The sequence below is a fragment of the Apostichopus japonicus genome, chromosome 21 (assembly GCF_037975245.1).
Source record: "Apostichopus japonicus isolate 1M-3 chromosome 21, ASM3797524v1, whole genome shotgun sequence".
NCBI classification, from domain to species: domain Eukaryota; kingdom Metazoa; phylum Echinodermata; class Holothuroidea; order Aspidochirotida; family Stichopodidae; genus Apostichopus; species Apostichopus japonicus.
The window spans coordinates 9364889-9388121 of NC_092581.1; the positions used below are offsets into that span (position 1 = coordinate 9364889).

Genomic DNA, 23233 nt, shown 5'->3' on the forward strand with positions numbered 1-23233 from the left:
CGGTTTTGACTAATTACGTAAGTTTCCAGTATACATTCTCTAGCGTGTAGAACCGCTAACCGGCTTGACATAAATACCAACAATCTGCTTGCGACGTGACACAGCTCGAATATAAAAACATCATTATGATGTAGGCTAGCTATTTCGAATATGGTTGCACAATATTTCTGGCTGACTCTTCTTTGTTCTCACTGACCAGTGCATCGTCACATTTGAAACGGTAAATAATGAGAAATAACGTTTGATAGTTAGGCCTAAATTTGTTAGCACAGCCTAACGTTAGGTTCGGTCTCGCCTAGCCAGGCTTTGTACTAACAATAAAGTTACACAGGCTGAACTAACATGCCTAGGCTAGGGGCCTAACACAAGTTCTAGGTGTAGTTAGGTGATACTTCGGTACTAATTTAGAATCCGTACCAATCGACCCTACTTCCTAACCCTATTCCCTACTTCCTTACCCTACTCCCTAACCCCTAACCATATTTCCTACTTCCTAACCCTAATTCCTAACCCTACTCCTTAACCCTACTTTCTAACCCCTAACCTTATTCTGCCAATTCGAAGTAAGCTTTCCCATTCATATGGTACGGATTCTAAAGTTAGGCCGATACTTCTATTTTCCAAGTCCAATGGAAAGCCCTAGCTTCCCTGATTCACACTAGCATATAGTATAGGCTATATAGGTATACACTACAGTTGTGGGCCTAGCCATAATGGAAGTAGGCTTAGCCTAGTGCTGATAGCCGTAATTGATTAATCGCCAGTAGTCGCGTTCAAACTTTGGGAGTTCGATTAAACAAGCTCAAAACCTAAGTTGTGATTACTAGACTACATTCTAGCACTACACTTAATCTGCTTTTTGGAAAATAGCCTTAACTATCAAAAGTTGTCTTTTGATTTGTTTTAGTATACATATCACATTTCACCAAAATTGGTACCCATTATTGAAAATTTGAAAGTAATATTTCTATGCAAATCTCTCCTGGCTGTTTGGAGAAAACTTCACATGCACAGCTATTCTATCCAGCATTTACAATTCTCACCCAACCACAAGTTAGAATTATTTACCCTCACCGTATCTTAAGCTTGTGGGCAAGATACTAATTGTACCCCTGCACTGCATGCCCGAGTCAGTGTAACATTGTCAATCATGCTTTCCCTGTTAAATTAAAGGATGACTTTAAGTATTGAGTGATTACAATATGCTGTACCTATTTAATATTAGTAGCTCATTCCAGCATATAATTAAGATAAAAAATTAAGGTCAAATTTGAAATATAACCTTGTTATACTGTGGTAGGATAGCTGGTCAAATTAGATTAGATCAGATTCTTATTTTAAATGAGAATGCTCAAATGACATTTTCATGTTCACAGAGTGTCTATGTCATTGCTATTCAGATTGGCAGAGTCCCAAATTTTGCTGAACTTTTGCTGAAGAATTAACTAAAATTCCATGACAATGATGATACATGGCATGACATCTAAATTCTAACTTATAGGGATTTTGCATGATGGTGGTATGGAATGCTTTTCAAAATAGCATGAAGCTTTTTGTTTTAAGTGTTTAATACTGGTATCTATGGGGAATGGGGAAGGTAAAATTAGTGTTAGTGTTCAACAAAGTAAAACTGCATACAGGTTCAACCACTTGTTAGACTTGTTCACCCAGCTAAAATTCTCGCCTTGTCAATTCCTGTAAGTTGGAACTCTTTGCCACACCATGTCAAATCTGCAACATGTGTGGAATTTCCAGCAAAAGTATTATTTTTCTTTAACTGTGTTTACATTATGAACAGGCCATGTTTACAGCTTTGTGGTTTCCTAGTATGGTAACTGGTACAGTAGCTTGAGTAGAAATTTCCTTCTTGATAATAGCCCTTTGTAAATTTCATTTTACAGGGTTGTACATTAACGATCGTCTGGTTGCCTAGGGCAAGTGAGAATTATGTCAGACAAGCTCTCTTTTATCACGACTTGCCCGATTGGGCGAATGATAGATGTGTAAATATTAAAAAAAGTATCGAATTATCAAACCACAAACATATCTTGGTGATATCGTATTGATTCATCCTTCAGAAGAGCATTTCTTCGTCTCGACGATCTCTTTACTATTACAGGGTAAGTCAATGGGACTTCTCCTCCTTGGAAACAATATCAAGTCCATGTGACTTCTCCATTGAGTTAACTATGCGATGGAATCACACACTAACAGCTCATTGACTTTGTTGCCCATTGACTTGATTTTAGTTATGGTGATCAGTTATGGAATGTTAATAGGTGAACCCTAGCTTAATAGAAGTGTTAACCTCCACTTTGGAAACAATATCAGTCAACAGTTAGTTGGAACAAAGTACTGACATATCATGTCATACCACACATACCACATAAAGAAAGGGGTGATTGTTTCATTTTATATACGTACTACAGTATGTGACTTCCATGTGTGTATAATCATATGAATGAAAAATGTTGCTTTGTGGTGTACCTTTCGTGAGAAAATCAACCATGTGTAGCCCCCATGAATGCCAAAAGAGGCTGTGTATGATAATCGTTAATACTGCAAGATGTAGGATTGATTGCTTGTTTCTGTTTTCAAAAGCAGCAATATTCATTACTGAAATGTGGATTTACTAATGCAACATTGCCAAATAAATTTCCATCCAAAGGAATGGCAGTTACAAAACAGAGATTATGATCTTAACAAGCAATCATATACTGTAGTAATGACTGGACAATCATAAGTACAAACACAATTGCAATGAATGATTTTCTCTGTTGAGAAATCGTGCAAATATTTCTGAAAACAGTAATGGAAATAAACATTAACATCACAAAGTTGAGCATCACTATTATCCTCATAAGCCATAAAACACACATTTGACAGTGTAAACAAACAGCAGTGCATATTACAATAAAAATTTATTGTGTTGCCAGTCTCCCTTTACTTTCCGTCATTTCAGGGCAAGTAAAAAATTATTAGGGCAAGTGAATTCTGGAAGCTACTTGCCAGACTGGGCTAGTTGTTTTAAAATTGAATGTATAGCCCTGTTACTACTAGTGTGTTACTTTTGTTTTGTTTCCTGTTGACCATTGGGTTGTCTTGGATTGCACCCGGTAACCCAACAAGACATCCAATGTACCACTAACATATTTTCGTTGTATCGTACCTTGCTTCCCCCAGATGGCATCCCTGCTAGAAAAGTTCAAATTCACCCAGAAGCCAAAATCGACAATGACCAACGGTAAATCTTCTTGTGAATCCTCAGCAAGTACTTCTCAAGATTCAGAAGGTACAGTAGAAATTACAATACGACACAAATAATATCGTATCATATATAATGTCTATGTGGTGTGAGTAAAGGTTTCTTCACATTCAAATACAGATGCAAGCTTGTGAACTTGTCAAAAATGAATATGTACAGTAGGCCCCTTGAGCAAGACTGGTTATAGGTTAAAACGTTGAGCATATTGACTTGAACCTGCCATGAATAACAAATGCTGTAATGTGTGGCTTTGGTTTATATTAAGAATGAATGAAAATATCATGTGACAGCCACAAATAGAAGTGGTCTATTAACACTCCGTTCTAGAACATTGGGCAGTACATAATATGAGCTATACCAGATTTTCAGTTGCTTTTTATGATATTTTTGATATGGTAAAATCCCCAAATGTTGTTTCTTAACTTGACCAGTCAAGTTTCATTTTAGGTAATGAAGTAAAAAAATATGTTATTATTATTCTATTTTGTGTTGAAATTTTCCAAGTTGCATAATAAAAGTTGTTGAAGTACCAAAATACTTGGAAATGAAATGGTTTCATTTAATAATCTGGTATTTTTAACGTTTATCTGGTGACAAAATCTGGGTGAATGTTTTAGTTTTTGATCAATTGCAATCATATTTTGATTAAATTACTCTGTGGGTTTTGAAAAAGTTTTTGACCAAAGTCAAAAGGCTGCTCGAATTATTAAACTGAAAATAATTTATTCTACTTCTCACGAGCAGTGACTTGTATCCCAGAGACTCCGTCCTCAGAGAGCAGGAAGAGACTTGAAGCAAGTCCAGTTTTTCATGTAGCGCAAACCCAAAAGCAAACTAAAGGTAAATTTGTTAACATTTAACAATTGCAAGGATTCCAATCTTTTGATTTAAATGCTACTGAAAGTACTGTCAGTTTGTGCTTTCAACCAAACACGTATTTAATTAGGCCCTATTGCAATTCACTAAGATACCAGATGAAGTGTTTTCTGAAATTTATGTCATTGAAATTTGAACAATCATTCCATTGCTTGAAAGTTGAAACAATGTAAATGAAGTTTGGACGATCATGCAAATTGCTTGAAAAAATGTGAATGCATTTTGGACATTCATAAGTATTCTGCAAAGTTGGTAAAGGAATTGCTAATCCAAAAACAGTACCACACCATAATGACACAGTTCTAAATATTGAATTGTCTGACCATGTAGCAATGGAAAGTAAGCCACACTAGAAAATCTCTCACTGGGATTTCTAAACAAGTGAATTAAAATTTGGTTTACTCAAAACTCATCACTATGGAGTAAATTTTGTGTCTTAGCCTTCTTCAATATTTGCTCAAATGTTACTTGTTGTGTGCGCAATGTAAAGAACGGCACATTTTCGAATTATGCTGTATATATATTATATATATGAACTTATTTTACACTGGGTATATTTTAATTAAAGCAAAGGCAGAGGTCAACGGAGAGTAATATTTCACCGATTTAAGTTTATCTAAGTCTACCCCAGATGCAGTCTACTCTTTTTAAGTAGACTGGACCGTAATAAGTATTAGAATCGTGCTTTCATAAACAAACTTAGAAACTTCTGTCAAGTTTGCACATATTCTCGTCAAAGTTTTAATGGAGTATGTGAAATGTAGATATGTGTGCGTAATAAAAACACAGCAATCTTGAGATTAATGGGAATGTAAACCAATATTGGATATTGTATAAAAGGTGCCTGTGGTAAGTGTTAAGTTTGCCATAATCGAACTTACCAGGTTACAACTAAAACAAAGCACTATACCAACAGATATGCTTTTTTTTTTTTAATTCAGAGTTATGTGTACTCTATGTAAACTCTGAGAGTGTACTTCCCTGTTTACAATAGTTCTTTGCTGCCAAGTAGGCCAATGCTATATTAGTCTTTAGAAGGAGGATATTTGCAAAATTGTTGTTGTTCTTGTGATTTATGAGTTTTGCATTGTTTGCCTTTGTAGCTGACAGCTCTGAAAACAGCCCGACATTTCTGACAGATGCCAACTTGAGATCGGAAAAAAACGTACGGCGGGACATCCTTAGTAACGGTTCCCATGGTTTGACTAAGAAATTGCAAGATCTTCCAGAAGACGATGTGAAAGATTCTGATGAAACCTACTTCAGCGAGAGTATCCATAGCAACCGGACAGTTGACTCGGCCAAGGTCAGAGACGATCAAGAATGCCACACAGTCGATGATGAAATCGAGGATGATATGTCACCGGTATTCCAGAATGAAAATGGAACAGGCATGCCTGAATCAGGAAGTCAAACTCGCCTTCATTCCCCGTCGAGAGACTCGGAGAACGGAGCCAGCGGGGATGATTCATCCGATAGCGAAATAGAGTCATCGGCCGTAAGGAGAAGAAAAAAGAGAGCTCTAAGTCCTTGGAACGGAAGGCAGGATGATGACGAGAATGGCACCGGAGAGGAAGATTCGGAAGATGAAGATGAAGATGACTCTGATGATGAAATCGATGTAGCGGTTAAAGAGAAACCTTCCAAGAGAAGAAGAGTAGACATAAGGAAGAGCAGCAGCATCGATGAAACATTCGAAGAGGCGGGAAACAGTCAGATGAAACAACTGACAGAAATGTTTCCTCACCATTCACAGAAGGTATTTAGAGCCTCTTCATTTTATCACGAACTGACACAGTCTAGTAGTAGCCTGAATGTATGTACCCTTGTTGTGAACATTTTTAATCATGGTCTCCTCTTACGATAGATTAGGTATTTTTAAAAAATTGAACCAAACCTGCACATTTTTTTTTTTTTTTAGGAATTAGGCTTACTTGTTTTGACAATCTCTCAGTCCAAATTGAAATTTAAAATATTTTGAAATTGTTATATTAGGCGTTCAAGAAAATGGTTCGCACGTGATACAAGCGAACAATTTTTTAAATATTTTTATTGAAATTTTAATTTCATTGTTTTGAAGGTCACTTTTAACAATTTCTTTTTTTTAGGATTTAGAGAAAGCCATAAGTCAATGTGAGGGGTCGTTGGACATAGCAGTTAGCTTGTTGATCAATGCATCATCGACACAAGAAAACTCAAGAAACCGTGGTAACCAGTCAACAGGAAAAAGAACAAATGAAAATGGAGTTGGAGAGAAGAAGAAAAAGCCACTTAAAGGAAGACACAGAAGTACATCATCAGAGGATGAGGAAGACAACAAATCTGGAGATAATCGTGGAAGTGGCTCTGGTTGGTTTTTAAATCTGTTTGAGATAGTTAAGGCTTAAAACCATTTCATTATATTTGATGGTCTTTCTTTGTTGGAAGCAAAAACATAGTGCAGCTGTAAAATTTTATTTCTGATTTATGAAGGAGAGATATATTTCTATGCATCTCAGTGACATCTGCATTCGCATCTTTCACGCCATATTCAAGGTACTGTCGCTGGAGCTTGGTAGGTTTTTTCACCGAAAACGAACTGGAAGCAAACACTTGTGGTGTCATAGATACTGTATCCATTGCAAAATTGTTCTTGTTTTTCCTCAAAACTCTGCATCTTATTGTCTACTTTGCAAATTTGGAATGGATAATGATGTGGAGGGGGACCACATTCATTGGTACCGTATTAATTTCCTATCCACATAAGGCAAAAGCTGAAACCTTATAGAACCTCATCCTAAATCAAAGCGGTCGAGTGAAAAATATGCAAAACAAGAACACCTCTTAGACGTTATATGGGGTGACCTCAAATTTCACCAGAATGCCTCAAATTAGTTGCTCTGTCATCGGTCTGATGGATACTACATTGTACACTTAGACTTTCCCTCTAATTGTGTGATTTTGGTGTTTTTCAATAACTGTTTGAAATTGTTCATTAGCGTGGTGGTGTTTGATTTGGATACTTGTATAGCAACAGAGATTCAAGTTATCTGATTAAAAAATATTTTGTAGGGAATGGTGAAGATATTCCAGCTACTTATATAATGGACGAAAGAGAAAGAAAGAGAACAGTAAGATGGAAGTCTTTGACCTCAGTGACCTTAGCCATTCATGTCAGGCAATCGATATGATGTGACCAAAATAACCAAAATGACCAAAAATTTTGATAAATTCATGTCGCTCTCTTTTTTCCACGAGTTCCCACTTATTTTGTATGTTGTTGTGCCTTATTGTTAATACTGTACACAGCATGTCTTTTGCATGAGAAGTGGATTTAATGCTTGTTGCTATGTTATCTGACATTTAGTGCTTGTTGCTATGTTATCTGACATTTAGTGCTTGTTGCTATGCTATATGACATTTGGTGCTTGTTGCTATGCTCTCTGACATTTAGTGCTTTGTTGCTATGCTTTCTGACATTTAGTGCTGGTTGCTATGCTATCTGACATTTAGTGCTGGTTGCTACAGTATGCTTTCTGACATTTAGTGCTTGTTGCTATGCTAACTGACATTTAGTGCTTGTTGCTATGCTAACTGACATTTAGTGCTTGTTGCTATGCTATCTGACATTTAGTGCTTGTTGCTATGCTAACTGACATTAAGTGCTTGTTGCTATGCTTTCTGACATTCAGTGCTTGTTGCTATGCTATCTGACATTTAGTGCTTGTTGCTACAGTATGCTTTCTGACATTTAGTGCTTGTTGCTATGCTATCTGACATTTAGTGCTTGCTGTTATGCTATCTGACATTTAGTGCTTGTTGCTATGCTATATGACATTTAGTGCTTGTTGCTATGCTAACTGACATTTAGTGCTTGTTGCTATGCTATCTGACATTTAGTGCTTGTGGCTATCTGACATTTATTGCTTGTTGCTATGCTATCTGACATTGCCAATAGTAATTTAGCAATGCCTGTGTCTTGTGGTTGACATTTTGAAGCCAGCATGAGGTAAAATTGGTGTGTATGAACCATGTGCCACAACAACCCGTGCCAACCCTCTTCCAAGTATCCCAGAACCAATTGTTGTGACGAGCAGGGCCAGAAGTTTTCCTCTGTCGCTTTGTCAGATGCAACTGACTAAGGCATTTTGCTGGACAAGTAACAGAACCTGATGAGGTTGTCCATAAAAAACTGGTACAGTTTTAAGCGAAATTATTACGATATATTACAACTTTGCAATGTACAACCTAAGAGGATAAATTTCATTGTACTGTGACATTGTTTGTTGCAAAACAGGAAAACAGGTTAATAAGAAAGAGAGAGAACAGAAGATCTCTGACTTAACGTACATGTGTTTTTTTTTTCTTCCTATAACTCTGTCAAATGTACTTTTATCTTTTTCCTATAACTCCTTACAGATAGCGACCTGCCTGAACCGTTTGCCCCAGCAAGTCCCTCAAAATCTCCAGACACCACTAAAACTAAACCATTCAGTCTATCAAAGTTTGCCTATAATAGTGGCTGGGTATCGAAGGAGAAGCAACAGAAACCGGTTGAGAGGAAGGGAGAGAGTAAGATGAAACCAATTGAGAGGAAGGTAGATAGTAAGACGAAACCAAAGAAAGTTGTTCAAAAGAAGAAGAAGAGACCAACAGGGAGAAGGAGGAAAGATCAGTCATCTGAAGAAGATGAGGAGGATTGTAGCTTTGTCGTCCGAGAAGGCTCAGATTCTGGCAAGTATCCGAAGAAGGAAAATAATTTTTTTTTTTCATTTCATTCTGCCTTAATGCTTTAAAGTTGTTTGTGATAAACTCCTTTTGTACAGATTTTCAATTGTTTGTATTTTATCTCCTTAAAAGTATTAGGGACATCTAGCCCAGGGATTCCCTAACTTTATCCCCCCCCCACGAACACCCTGTGGATGTCAGAGTTGTCAACGAACCCCCAACTTTTCGAGACACGATCTGAGTCATTATTATACTATTATACGCATAACAGTGCTTCGTAAAAGATCAAGTTCATAGAGTAATATTGTAGTGTTTGTCGATAGGTACGACTTTTGTACATTACTAAATTATATGATATATCAGATTTTAGTTCAACAAAAAGTACTCTAGTTTTGACTTTCAGAAACGTCTCACAAACCCCCTGGGATGGACTCACGCACCCCAGTTAGGGAACCCCTGATCTAACCAATTTGTCCCAAATTCAGTACATTTTTTTGATATTCTCATTCAAAATCTGTTGAAATTTTTCAAAAAGCTCTTTTTGTTCCAAGATATTCACATTTTGAAAGTTTTGATAAATCTGGGAAACATTAATATGTGCAAACTATTAAGTGCAGTGTTGCGCTCATCAAAATTTCTTATTTTAGGCCTAAAATAAGTTAAACCCCTAATTACTAGGCTACATATATCATTTGAATATAATGTGATGTTCCTCTTTTCAAAGAAGACAAAGTATTTCAAAAAATCGCCTCTTAGGCCACAATACTGGGCTCTGTGTCCTTGAAACGATAGTTGGAAAAACAAAGGGATAAAATTAACAGAAAATTAGGCAGTCACTCCCTGTACAACCATCAGTGTGCATAGTTAGCTATGTTTATTCATAAATAAAACTGGAATTGGGAACAGACTTGTAAATTATCAATTTTTGATGGATTTTGTTGGGAGTTGCAGCTATTTTCATGATTTCTAATGCCTATATTAGAGTGATAAGGACAATGTTGTTCATAGGTGTCCATAGACCGTTTATGTGTCTTGGTGGTAAAAGTACATGCTTTTTGCTTCCCTCGAGGGATTCTAACATCTAGATAAGTATGTCTGTTTCATGTATTTTAATGTATTTTCATGTATTTTAAAAGAAGCATGGATAAACAAAAATTGTTTTGGAAACTTCTTGTTGAAGGAAGTAATCAGTAAGGAAAGGACAGAACAAAACAAAAGGAAATTAATAAACCAGAAATAAAAAAAAAATTCAGCAAAGAGAAAATGAAAAAGATATAACTAATTACTGACCCAGATTACTCTTCACGATGTTGTCTTTATCATCTCCTGTGTAATAATTAGGTTAAGGCAGTGCACAGCAACAAACTGAACTGAAGTTACACAAGAAGTGTGGTTCCAAATATCAGATTGAAAGGAAAACTTGGGGTAAGATAGAGCTCTAGAAGTAAGAAAAAAGAAAGAAAAAATAAAGTAACTAGAGTTTCTGTTGTGTGGCTTATTATTAATTTCCCTTTTGGTACACGCAGATGGTGGTCACATAGGTACAATTGACCAATCAGAAGAGGAGGAGGAAGAAGCTGAAGCGATATCCAGTGATGACGATGACGAAGAAGAATATTACGGTGGGGGTAATGAGTTTTCAGAATCTTTCCAAACCGAAGTGGTACAATTTTTCAATACGGCTTCGAAAGAGGAACTAGGAGCACTAAACGGTTGTTCCGGAACGAAAGCTAATAAAATCATCCATCTCCGGCCTTTTGATAACTTTAGTGAAGTGGTAAGACGATTTGGTTGTCACTTTAAGGGAATAAAAATCCTAAAAAAAAAATTTTTGCAACAGAATGCAAAATCTTTGTGCTTTTAAATAAATATGTGCTTTGAAAGGTATTTTTGTTGGTAATGAGAATGTATAAAGTGAGTGCTTATGTGGAGACAATAAAAGGCTGCTTTATGTAACATTGGTGAAAAGACTTAAGTTCTACTTTAATATGAACACTTTTGTTCCTGCAAAATACATTACCCTTCTTAGGACTTAAAAAAAAGTCATGGTCAAACTTAATTAATGTAGGTATTACATATAACCCTTGTGTGTATACCTTGAAACACATTACACAAACGATTTTACTCGGCCTTATCACTGGCTAAATAAATGTACAAAACATTTTTCAACGTGTTACTCTTGTCTAACACCATTTTAGGTTGAGAAATTGGAGGCGACTAACAGCCTTAGTGTCCATCTGATAGAAAATTGTGAAGATCTGTTTGGTGAGAGGCAGCTTCTTCTGGATGTGCTGAATGAGTGCTGTACAACTTCACAGAAAATACAGAACACTCTAGTGGAAGAGGAGGTGGCTAACGACAAGAAAATATCCCTTCTTGATCAGAGGTGAGCTAGCTAGTGCATGTGTGTGAATGGGATGGTAGAAATTAATTGACAAGGCTCTGTGAGTCCTGGGAATGGCATGGTAGTCATGGCATTGCTGCAGTAGTCATGGAGATTCTGCAATTGTCATGAAATTGGTAGAAATATCTTGCAAATTGGGTAGAAATTTAGAAATTCGGAACATGAAACAACGGAAGAAACTGTTTCCTGAAGGTTTGTCCACATGTGATGGTGAGGGTACTGGTCATTGCAATGTCTAGCAGTTAGTAGTTAAAAAGTCAAAATAAATCATACTCTTTGGAATATTTTAAGTTTGAAAACAAAATTTGATGCAATTTGTTCTGAATAATAATAAATGTTGTTTGTTTGTTTATATCTTGACTTTCCCAGTCTTTCACTGAAACCTTATCAGCTGATTGGAGTGAATTGGATGAAGCTACTTCATCGACACAAGATAAATGGGATACTGGCCGATGAAATGGTGAGGAGTTAAGAGACTAGAGATATATTCTGAGGACAGCACAGAAAAATATTTGAGTTCTTAAGCTACATTCTGATCGATATTGACTTGTTTTGGGAAGTTTACTTTGTTGTTAATCACCCAAAATAGTGATATCATACTACGAAATTGAAGAGGGAAAGGTTGAACAGACCAAGCGTTGAAGAATCTGTAAACCAAGTTTGTCAGAATGCTGGTATGATGTCATACCCGATCACTTATCTCCAAAAGGATATATATAGGAATTGAATGCAAATCCAAATTCACAAGGATGACAGTACATAGGAATTGAATGAAAATCCAAATTCACGAGGATGGTTAAAGCATTTTCCTATTCCATTAGTCAGAAGCTAATTTTCACTTGGACTATCGTTTCAATTTAAAGTGAAAGTACTTGAAAATTTGTCCCTTTCAGTCCACCAAAATTTAGATCAGAAACAATGGAAAAGGGCATACACTTGAAACCTTTGGGATAGGGAACAATCAAAGGTGTTACATTTGATTTGTTGTACAATAAAAGTGTTCTATGTCGAACAAGCTGTCAATTTGCCATTAAAATGACGAGGAATCTTAGGCTTGTGACTGCTGTAACTTACTAAGATTGAGAGTGTATATTCAATTATGTGTGAATATTACACAGACTGTTCTTGTAGTGAGTCTGTACTTGTACTCATAGTTTAGCATTGTTGCCTGGTACTCCCGTCATTGAGGTGTACCCGTAGGTTGCAATTTGTAATGTAGTATAGATGCTAGTGCAAACTTCAGTACTGGTACTCGTGCTTACAGCCTTATGCTTGGAAATTAAATGCTCTCATACTCATTCTTTGGTACACATATCCATGCTGTTGTACACGTATCCATGCTGTTGTTCACGTAAACACACTGTTGTACTTGTATCCATGCTGTTGTACACGTATCCATGCTGCTGTGCTCGTATCCATGGTGTTGTACTCGTATCCGTGCGACCGTGCTGTTGTACTCAAACTACAATTTTGATGTCACATGGCTCGGTCAGAATGCCACAAAGTTAAAAACCCAGCACAGTACTCAAAACTTGAGTGAATACCACTGATCAATATCAAGAATATTGTCCTCTTGAATCATCCCGCTCATCTCCTTTTATGCTACTTTCAAGATTTGTTGAATTTCTCTTACTTCTGACCCATCAATTTTGATAGTTTATAAAGATTGCTAGTGTTTTCTGGTTCTCAATTACTTGAAAGAGGTTTAAAAATTGTTCTTTTGGAGAAGACTTGTCATCATCATTGTGATTTTGTATATTTTTTATTTACAGGGTCTGGGTAAAACCATTCAGGTTATTGCATTTCTAGCTTCTCTTATGGAGGAAGGAAACACCGGTCCTCATCTTATAGTTGCACCCGCATCGACTTTAGGTAACTCTTTGTCAAATTTGTAGCAAATTAGTTTTAATCTTTATTTGATTTAGTCTAAGAACACTACTGTGTCTCAGAACCTACATACCGACCATTGTAGTGTTGCAAAATTCAATCTTGAACCATTACCTTTTTTCGTCATTTTCTTCAGTACATATCTGTATTAACACTTTACTTTTTATGGAAGAGTGTCAAATAATGGTCTCCAATGTTCAAACTCATTTCCAGCCATTGACAGAGCATTTCTGCCTGACATATTTTGTTCTATTATTACTTTCTATTCTTTCTTACACTTTTACTACACTTTACCTTACACCCTCCAATACTCTCTTGCACTTGATTTTCTTAACTTTACGACACCCCATCAATGTTGGGAGAAAATTTTGTTAGGTCCTAAATCTCCAGGAAAAATGTCGAGCAATTATCAGCGTGCTAGTCATTAATAGCAGATACTGACGACCACTAAATGATTTGCCTTTCTTTCATATCCATCTCTCTCTGTAGAAAACTGGCTACGAGAGTTCAACAAGTGGTGCCCGTCAATGGAGGCTATCTTGTATACGGGTGATAGAGACTACAGAATGCAACTGGCTGAAGATATACTCTACGGATCTTTAGATTGTAATGTTTTAATTACCTCGTAAGTACAGAAACTGTATCTGTATTACATGTAGTGCATGAATGGCCAGTCTTTGTGACATTGGAAATGCTGCAGGCTGCACAAATGATCAAACACATCTGACATCGAAGCTGTAGATACATAGATATGGTTACATTGAGGTGTTGTTGAAATGGGTTTGCCGTTTGTCCCAGTAAAACAGCCGGTGATTCTGTTTTTTCAGTGGTTTCAAAAGCAACGTCAATCACCGTAGTTACAATGCATTGACGGTGAATGGGTTGCCTTCATCTCCCTCAGTGTGTGAGAAAGTGGTCAGATGCTGGTACTATTGTAAGCCACATGTGGTCTGTATGCCAAAGGTTAGGTTGATGGTATTGGTCCGAGCATCCAGTGTTGTAACAACTTGTGAATAAAGTATCAAACGTGAAGTGGTTGTTTGGCTACGTTTGTTGAGTCTTCCCTTGATCGAAATCACATTGAACAGTACATATTACTCTCCTCTATTGAGCCGGTTAGGATGTGAGGTGGAGAGCTATGGATGATGGTTGCTGAAGCGTACATGATAACACGTTGCGGTGAGAAGCTGCATAAATGTTTGAGTGGCATCATGATGTTTCACTCCCAACAGAATCTCTTTTGGTGTTGAAGCTGTATTGCTTCCAAGTAATGTCCTCTGTTTTGTTATATCTTTCTGCAGATATAGCATGGCTACCAGCGATGTAGACTACAAGAGACTCTTCAAGAGGCTAAAGCTACAGTACTCTGTATATGATGAAGGTCATATGCTCAAAAACGTCAAGAGTCTTAGGTATAAATCGCTGATGAAAATCAAGGTAAATATAATTGCTTTTAATTGATGTCAATCAAAATTTGCTCAGTTGTAGATTTGCATTCAAAATGTAGATACTTTATGTAGAACACTTCACATCACGGCACGTTTGAACATCACTACACATCGCAGTCTCTTAAATGTCATTTAGAGCTCAATCCTTCTTAACGACACTCTGCATCCCTACACTTCTTCTGGACATCACTACACTCTTTAATACTTCTGAGCAATGCTTAGCAATTCAACTCTTTTGAACAACACTTCTCTACACTTTTGTAACTTTCCTGTACACTTCACAACTCGACACTTTTTGAGCAACAATTCAGAAGTCATATCTTGTGAACATCCCACAATGCAACAGTTCTGAAAAAGAAGTTGACAACTCACCAAACTATTTACGATGTAAACTTTACTACTGAACAATATTTTGCAATGTAACATTTCTGGAAATTACCTTTAAACTTATACTGCTGAACAACAGTTCAAAATCAATGCTTATTGAACAAACACCTTAAACGCATCATTTCTGATAAATACGAGTCAAGTTAAAACCCAACTCGATACTGATACTACCGATACTTAACGGCACAAAAACATTACTCCACAAACAAAGCCTCAACAGAACAAAATGTCATAAGCTAACTTCTGTACAACTGTAAACAAGTCAGCCATTTGTTTAAACAAATGTTCAAATCTCAACATTCTTGAACAACACGAACAAAGCCCTTCTGACACAAGAAAACTGTTCACAACACTACACACCGTTACAAGGCCATGCAAACACTAAGTAGTTAATATTATATCTCTGGATGGCAGCGAAAAATCCACCCAATCTCTTCAAGACTCTTGTTGTTTGGCAGATCCCTCTAATTCTGTGATTTTAAGAAATGGAATTTAACAAACTTGGAAGAATAAAAACTGTTATATAAAGTGACGTCTTTACTTCCATCAATTTGATCTTTTTCTGCAGAGTCGTCAGAAATTGCTCCTAACAGGAACCCCTCTCCAGAACAATCTCCTCGAGCTGATGTCGTTGATCTGTTTCGTGGTACCAACCCTAGATAGTCCCGAGAAGACTTTGACACTTCAAAGGTTATTCTCAAATGTAAGTTGACACGTTTTCAAATATCTGTAAAATTAAAATTATGATTTTCAATTAATGCTTTCTTTCACCTCCAATTTTTTGGAGGGAGAATCCAGTAGGAAATGTTTTGATGGCAAATTTGATTGTTTGCGATGAATATTTCCCAATAATATGCTTACCCTCTGTGCTCGAAAATTCAAAACGATACAATAGATCTACTCATTATTTCATCAGTGTTCATTTGGTGACAGAGAAAGCGTGAGTTAGTGACGTGAATTATAACATTTGTATAATAACATTAAGATAAGTAACGATTTTCAGAAATGGGCAGCCAGTATGCATACAGCTAGCTGCTCAAGAAACTCCTTGATTTATCTCATCCAACAAATATTCCTTTGGCAAGTATTTTATGGTGTCATTTGTTAACAGATACTCAATGTGAACTCTTTTGTAAACAAGATAAAAAAATACCCCTCCTTCCCCAACTGGTCACAAGCCGACTCAACTCAACAGTCGTGACCTAGTTTGCAATTGTTGTGAAGACACATGAAACCCTGAACACTGTCCGACTCACCAGCGCACGTTTGTGACTGTTTAGCGACCGGTGCTCGTTTAGGTCACATGCAATGTTATATTTCCCTGTGATTGGTTACATTTGTTAAGAATCGTACAGTCTTAAGTTGTGAACCGCCACACACTGCTGACCGCCAGTTGGGAAAACAACTACCTTTTCAGTTTTCTCGACCGGAGCTTTACGCAACTTAAATTGACATAAAATCTGGATCAGTCATAGCTCTATGAACACGCACACGATGCCTGACTAGCTACGATTTTCCTAGTGACGACGTTTGAGTTGGGTCTAAATCAGTAGTCGGGCAGTGTGTGGCGGGCGGGCTTTAGAAACAAATAATTTACAGACGTTTAGGAGGTGTGGGTGATATCTTCTTCTAAAATCCAAGGATTTTTTATTACTTGTCGTAGATAGGTTTCATCTCTCATTTCATTAAAATAAATTGCAAGTTGCCGACTTAATGCTATGCTGCCATGAAACTAATCCTCTAACCCAACCCGACGATTGTAATTCCAGATCTCGAGTGCGGATGAAAGTTCCTTCGTTCAAGATCGGATCCAACAGGCCAAACAGATCATGGAGCCATTTGTTCTACGCAGGGTCAAAGACGAAGTTTGTTATTTTGCTTTTAATTTTTTTTGGCATTATGCATTTCATTATCGCCTGTATCATTTGCAAACGACAGCCTTACCTTTTGTATATTCATAGGGTTTGATTGTTTTGTCATCAATTTCAAATGAAAATGCATCATAAACTATTTGCCAAATGTGTCTGTGTGGTGTTGGTTAACTTCTGCCGGTGGACATCCAAGGAACTCCACACTGAGAAAGACTAGAAGGGCATCATAGTTCGATTGATATTAGTTTCTACGAGTGATACTCCTTAGGTTTGGTAAAATTATTGGAAATTGCCAAACCAGAGCAAACAGGAAGTTAGGGCATCACTCTACAAGAATACAATGCAATGTTATGATTTTTTTATATGTATATTGACAGATTCTCAGGTCAGTTCATTCATGGGGGAAATGGGGGGGGGGGGAGATGGAGATGGAACAAAAGGGAAGATGGGGGCATTGGTACCAATGTAATGGGAAGTCTTAGAATTTTGTCATGAGGGAAGTAAACTTGAAATGGCAAACTGCAGGGGAAGAGTATTCTCTCTGTGAAGTTTGTTTGCAACAGCCATTAATCCTTTCAGAGGTACAGGTTAAGTCACTCATTAATCCTGCGTATGTTCTTTTTTTTTCCGGGCAGGTCTTGGCCGAATTGCCCAAGAAGATAATCCAGGTGGAGGTTTGTCCGATGGTGCCAACTCAACAAATATTCTACCAGGAATTAAAGGCATCCTTACATAGAAACAAGGATCTGAAAGGCTCGTCATTGGCTAAAAACACCATGTCGGCTTTAATGGAACTCAGGAAGCTAGCTAACCATCCCTTATTGATGCGAAGACTATATACGAACGAAAAACTCAAAGAAATGTCCAAACTGATGCTGAGGGTAAGTTTGCTTAATAAAGAAAGGATAACTTGAAGCACAAAAAGTTATTTTGATGAATTTAAAGACTAACAATAAGAACTTGTCACCTTGCAGGTATTAGATCAGTATCACTTTAAGTGTTTGAGAAATCAAACTTTAAATTTTCAGCAGTTCATCAAACGAAGAGACTAGAATCACTAGATTTCCTAGTTTTACAGTGACAAGTGGCATTGGAATTCAACCTAGTAACATTTGGATTATGTGTTGGTTAAATAATATTTTCGTTGTTCTTATATTTTAGAAATGAATGGATTAATATTAGCTGTAATAAGGAATGGGTGAGGAACCGATAAAAATTGTTTTTAACGGTCGAACGAGCGTGAAACAGAAAGGTAACTTGCAAATGAAAGTTGCTTTTGTGGAGTTCTATGAAATGTCAAAACTAAAATTCTACTTTTGCAATCTTTGTACTGCTTAACTGTTCATAGTCTTAGTCATGAATAATTTCCATATAAAAAAAACACCTTTTTTCTATGTGTCTTTAAAAGTTATTAATTGTTGAAATAAACAGAATTAACATATTTTCTTTTCCCACCCAAAAAATAAATAATATTTATTTTTACAGCATAGAAGGAGTTGAGTCTTGAAAACTCAATTGGTTTAACACAGCTACTTGTAATCCTGTGGTCACTGCTTTGAAAGTCGTTCTTTGTAGATAACTCCCTCTGCTCTACCGATTACTTTTCTTCTCCTTCAGGAACCAACGCATTATGAAGCAGATCCGATACTGATAGAAGAAGACATGGGCGTGATGTCTGACTATGAGCTACATCATCTCTGCACACTGTACCCCTCAGTCTCTCACTTCAGGCTGGAGGAGTCAGCGATCATGGAATCGGGAAAATTCAAAGCCTTGGGTAGAATTCTACCAGAGTTAAAAGAACAGGTAAAATAGTCATGGAGAGTGGTTGGACTAGAAATTTGGTTGTGTAAAAATGGTTCCTTAAGAAATTTCCATTTAGTCCACAAGAAGAAAAAAAGTGGAATGTGTCTGTTACCTATAAATGTTATTGAAATTAATTTTATACCAACTAAAATCCAATAGTTTTGATGACAATTCAGAATTTTATGTGAGTTTTCATAAAATGATATAGAATATATGGTAATGATAGTCAATTTAAAGTCAAAGTTATTTTAAATGATGACATGGTTTTTTCGGAACGGATGGGTCTTCTGTTGGGAGTGGTTAGTATCTGAAACAATGTTATCACACCTTTATTCGAATGGTCTTCTTCTGTTGGGGAAAGGGTAATGATAGTCCAAGTTATTTAAATGTAGACATGGTTCATTAAGCCTATGTTGGTTATTTACACATCTTATATTTGAGTTGATTGTAGCAGCATTTCTGTTTATCTTGCACATTCTCTCTAGCATCAACATGTTAGCACATTCTAAAGACCTTTTAAGGAGTATGTCAGCCAAGTATGAAAAGAGTCTGCAAAACCAAGGGCGTAGGAACCGGGGGGGCTGGGGGGGTGCCAGCCCCCCCCAGTGAAAAATGTGGAGGGGCGGAAGTATCATTCCGCCCCCCGCTTCGCAAGTCAGAAAACCCCTTTTTCATTTCCAAATGAGAAAAAAAATCTCATTTGGAGCACCAAATTGCATCTAAGGCCAGGTGAAAATACAAAATTAAGTTTACAAAACGGAGTGGGTGTTGAAGTGTGCTATATTGCACCAAATTGCATCTGAGGCCACCTGGAAATGCAAAAAATTCCAAAAATTCCCCTTAGACCCCTCCCCCAGGCCGGCCATCGATCTTCAGCCCCCCCACTCAAAAGTACCTTCCTACGCCACTGTGCAAAACAAACTGATATGATTTAGTGATATTTTTTGGATGATTCCCCCCACAGGGTTTGAAGGTTTTACTATTCAGTCAGTTTGTCATGATGTTGGATATCATGGAGCCTTACATGAAGCAGTGTAAACACAACTACCTCAGAATGGACGGGTCTACTTCAGTTGGGGAGAGGTTAGTATCTGAAACAATGTAATCACACCTTTATTAGAATGGACTGGTCTTCTTCTGCGGGGAGAGTTAGTATGTGAAACAATGTAATCATACCATTATCAGAATGGACTGGTGTACTTCTGCAGGGGAGAGGTTAGAAATCTGAAACAATGTCATAATACCTTTATCAGAATGGACTGATCTACTTCAGTTTGGGAGAGGTAAGTAAAGTAATTAATGTAATCACACCTTTGTCAGAATGGATGGGTCTACTTCAGTTGGGGAGAGGTTAGTATCTGAAACAATGTTATCACACCTTTATCAGAATGGACTGATCTACTTCAGTTGGGAGAGGTAAGTAAAGTCATTAATGTAATCACACCTTTGTCAGAATGGATGGGTCTACTTCAGTTGGGGGAGAGGTAAGTACATGAAACAATGTAATCACACCTCTATCAGAATGGACTGGTGTACTTCTGCAGGGGAGAGGTTAGAATCTGAAACAATGTAATCATACCGTTATCACAATGGACTGGTGTACTTCTGTTGGGGAGACGTTAGTATCTGAAACAATGTAATTACATCTTTATCAGAATGGACGGGTCTTCTTCTGTTGGGGGAGAGGTAAGCATCTTTAACAATTTAATAACACCTTTATCAGAATGGACTGGTCTTCTTCTGCTGGGAGAGTTAGTATGTGAAACAATGTAATCATACCTTTATCAGAATGGACTGATATATTTCAGTTTGGGAGAGGTAAGTAAATGAATCAATGTAATCACACCTTTATCAGAATGGATGGGTCTACTTCAGTTGGGGAGAGGTTAGTATCTGAAACAATGTAATCACATCTTTATCAGAATGGATAGGTCTATTTGATTTGGGGAGAGGTAAGTACATGAAACAGTGTAATCACATCTTTATCATTATGGGCAGGTCTACTTCAGTTGGGGAGATGTTAGTACATGAAACAATGTAATCACACCTTTATCAGAATATTAATGATTAAGAAATATTCTGCCTCCATAACCCTCCCCCCTCCTCCAAGCAACTTCCCTCCCCTGCACCCTGCCATTAGAAAAAACTATAGAATATTTGATGAATAACAAAGTCCCACCGTTGTGCAGACTTGTGTCATTACATCATAGAACAAGAATAAGAGAACTTAACATGTGTACGTTAATTAATAGATCTCATTTTAAATAATTCAACATGTTTTTCTTTTCCTACTTTTCCTACAGAGGCGAGATCATGGATAAGTTTATCAATGACCCAGACATATTTGTATTCCTACTTTCCACCAAGGCGTGTGGCCTTGGAATTAACCTCACCATTGCCAACACGGTGATTCTGTATGACATTGATTACAACCCACACAATGACAAGCAGGCTGAAGATCGTTGCCACAGAGTGGGGCAGACGAAGTAAGTCATATGTTCGAGTAGTTGTTTATTTCGTAGACATTGGCCTTCAGGTATTCCATCAAGGAACAAAATGTTGCCATCACCTGGAGAGAGAGAATTTAGTAGAGAAATGTCAACATTAAAGCAAATTAACACTTTTATTTTAATAATAATTATGATATTAAGAAGAATATTGAGGATTTAGAATGGGCAGACATATCCACCGATAACAGTGCTCAAGGCGCATAACAATATTACCCTGGTCAACGATAACCTGTCAAACATAGAGACAATCCCTCCATATGGCAGCAGCTAAACAGCGCCCAGCTGACAGTTTATCTCACAGGTCTCCATTTATACACCTGGGTGAAGAGAGGCAATGGAGATAAAGTGCCTCGCCCAAGGACACAACGTAACGATCTGGACAGGAATCGAACCTGCAAGCCTTAGATCACAAGTCAACTGCCTTAGCCACTTGACCACAACGTTCTTATGCACCCTGATTTTAATTTATCACTTCCAAATTTTATTGTGCCTTGAAGCAGCATTTATGTCTTTACTATCACCGATCTAACATAACCAGTCATTCCCAAAACATTTCTTGATTATTTGAAATGGAAACATGATTAGGTTTTGTAAATAATTTGCTGGACAATAGAGATATAGTCAGGGAACCTGTACATATAGTTGAGTGCAATATTTATTGTCTTGGTTTATCACTACCAGATGTTAGCATCGGATGTGTATACTATACTGTCGTGTCTCAAACATGTCTGTGACGTGCTTACCCTTTCACTGGTTGCTATAACCTACAGTAAACTAATGTAACTGGCATAAAATGTCATGGTCTTCACCTAGCCTTTGCTATTTCACTTGTCAGTATGTTTCAGAGATGATACAGTGGTAATGCAGTGGTAATGCAGTGGTAATACAGTGGTAATGCAGTGGTAAAATCTTCACTGTTGAAGATATCTTGTCGGGATGTGAGAGTCATAAATAATTTAAAATAAAACTTGATTTTCTTCTCTTACTTTCCTACTTCATTTTTGAATGTATCTTGTTAGGATGTAACAATGGTAAAATCTGTTAAATTACTTCTGCATGTTACTATTATACAAGGCTATTTTTGTTGTGTGCGGTGTCTTACCCTCTATTGCTTAACTTGGTAACTTCTCTTGCAGGGAGGTGACAGTTATCAAACTTGTTAGCAAAGGCACAGTGGATGAATCCATGTTGCAGCGAGCGCAACAAAAGCTGCATCTCGAAAAGCAGATGACCTCTGACGATCATGGTAAGAATTACATTAACTCCATAAGCGAAGCTTTGATACACCGTATAGGTTTTGTAAAGGTCAAAGGTCACTTTCGATCAACAACAATCAACATCTTAATGTCTTGTCAACCCCGAAACTTGAAAATATAAAGCTTGGATGAACTGCATACTGGATATATGGATTCGTCTTATGAAGTAAAATATCCCTGTTCTTTTCTCTGAAGATCAAAGGTCAATTGAAGTCAAGAGAGTTGTAAAGACATGACCTCGTAAAGACATTACCTCGTAAAGACATTACCTGGTAAAGACATTACCCAGTAAAGACATTACCTCATAAAGACATTACCTCATAAAGACATTACCTCGTAAAGACATTACCTCGTAAAGCTTGCATAAACTTTCAAACTAGAAATGTGGATTGACTTTATAAAGTAAAAAAAAAAGAACCCTTGTGTTTGTTGCTGAGGTCAAAGGTTATCTGAGGTCATACTCCAAAACCAAAGGGAAGGCATGAGTGCCAGTAATGTTGCTATGTCAGCTGTTCTGGGTTTTTTTAAGCTAAATCAGTGATGACATCTGCTCCTCAGTGCAGGCCTTAATGACCATGCTTATCCATTGTTTAACAAAAGTCTCAACCAATACCCTGTTCTATTAACGTTATGGAAACAACAGAACACTCTTTGTAAGACATTCAACACCATTTGTCCCTGGCAAATTGGTAATGCACATTGAACATATTATTGGAGGTCATGAAGTCTTTAAGTCTTACTGTTGGGTGTTGGGTAGCTTCTGAGGAACTAACCATTACAGGTCTCTGTGGTAGACTAAGTAGTTTAATTAAAAAT

The 23233-nt window shown here is 37.1% G+C and overlaps 1 protein-coding gene across 1 annotated transcript in view; it reads left to right on the top strand.

The window, feature by feature from the left end:
• The first annotated feature begins 36 nt into the window (after positions 1–36).
• LOC139962663 (SWI/SNF-related matrix-associated actin-dependent regulator of chromatin subfamily A containing DEAD/H box 1A-like) overlaps positions 37–23233 on the top strand; it is a 25787-nt gene continuing 2590 nt past the window's right edge. Inside the window, exons 1-19 of the mRNA XM_071962831.1 lie at positions 37–220; positions 3184–3292; positions 4010–4105; positions 5245–5900; positions 6250–6490; positions 8540–8854; positions 10375–10625; positions 11047–11234; positions 11622–11712; positions 13025–13124; positions 13629–13764; positions 14441–14576; positions 15543–15677; positions 16744–16839; positions 17481–17726; positions 18463–18651; positions 19616–19734; positions 20955–21137; positions 22298–22407. Coding sequence (XP_071818932.1) covers positions 3184–3292; positions 4010–4105; positions 5245–5900; positions 6250–6490; positions 8540–8854; positions 10375–10625; positions 11047–11234; positions 11622–11712; positions 13025–13124; positions 13629–13764; positions 14441–14576; positions 15543–15677; positions 16744–16839; positions 17481–17726; positions 18463–18651; positions 19616–19734; positions 20955–21137; positions 22298–22407 — 3397 coding nt within the window. The 5' untranslated portion in view covers positions 37–220. The remainder of the gene's footprint in view (positions 221–3183; positions 3293–4009; positions 4106–5244; positions 5901–6249; positions 6491–8539; positions 8855–10374; positions 10626–11046; positions 11235–11621; positions 11713–13024; positions 13125–13628; positions 13765–14440; positions 14577–15542; positions 15678–16743; positions 16840–17480; positions 17727–18462; positions 18652–19615; positions 19735–20954; positions 21138–22297; positions 22408–23233) is intronic.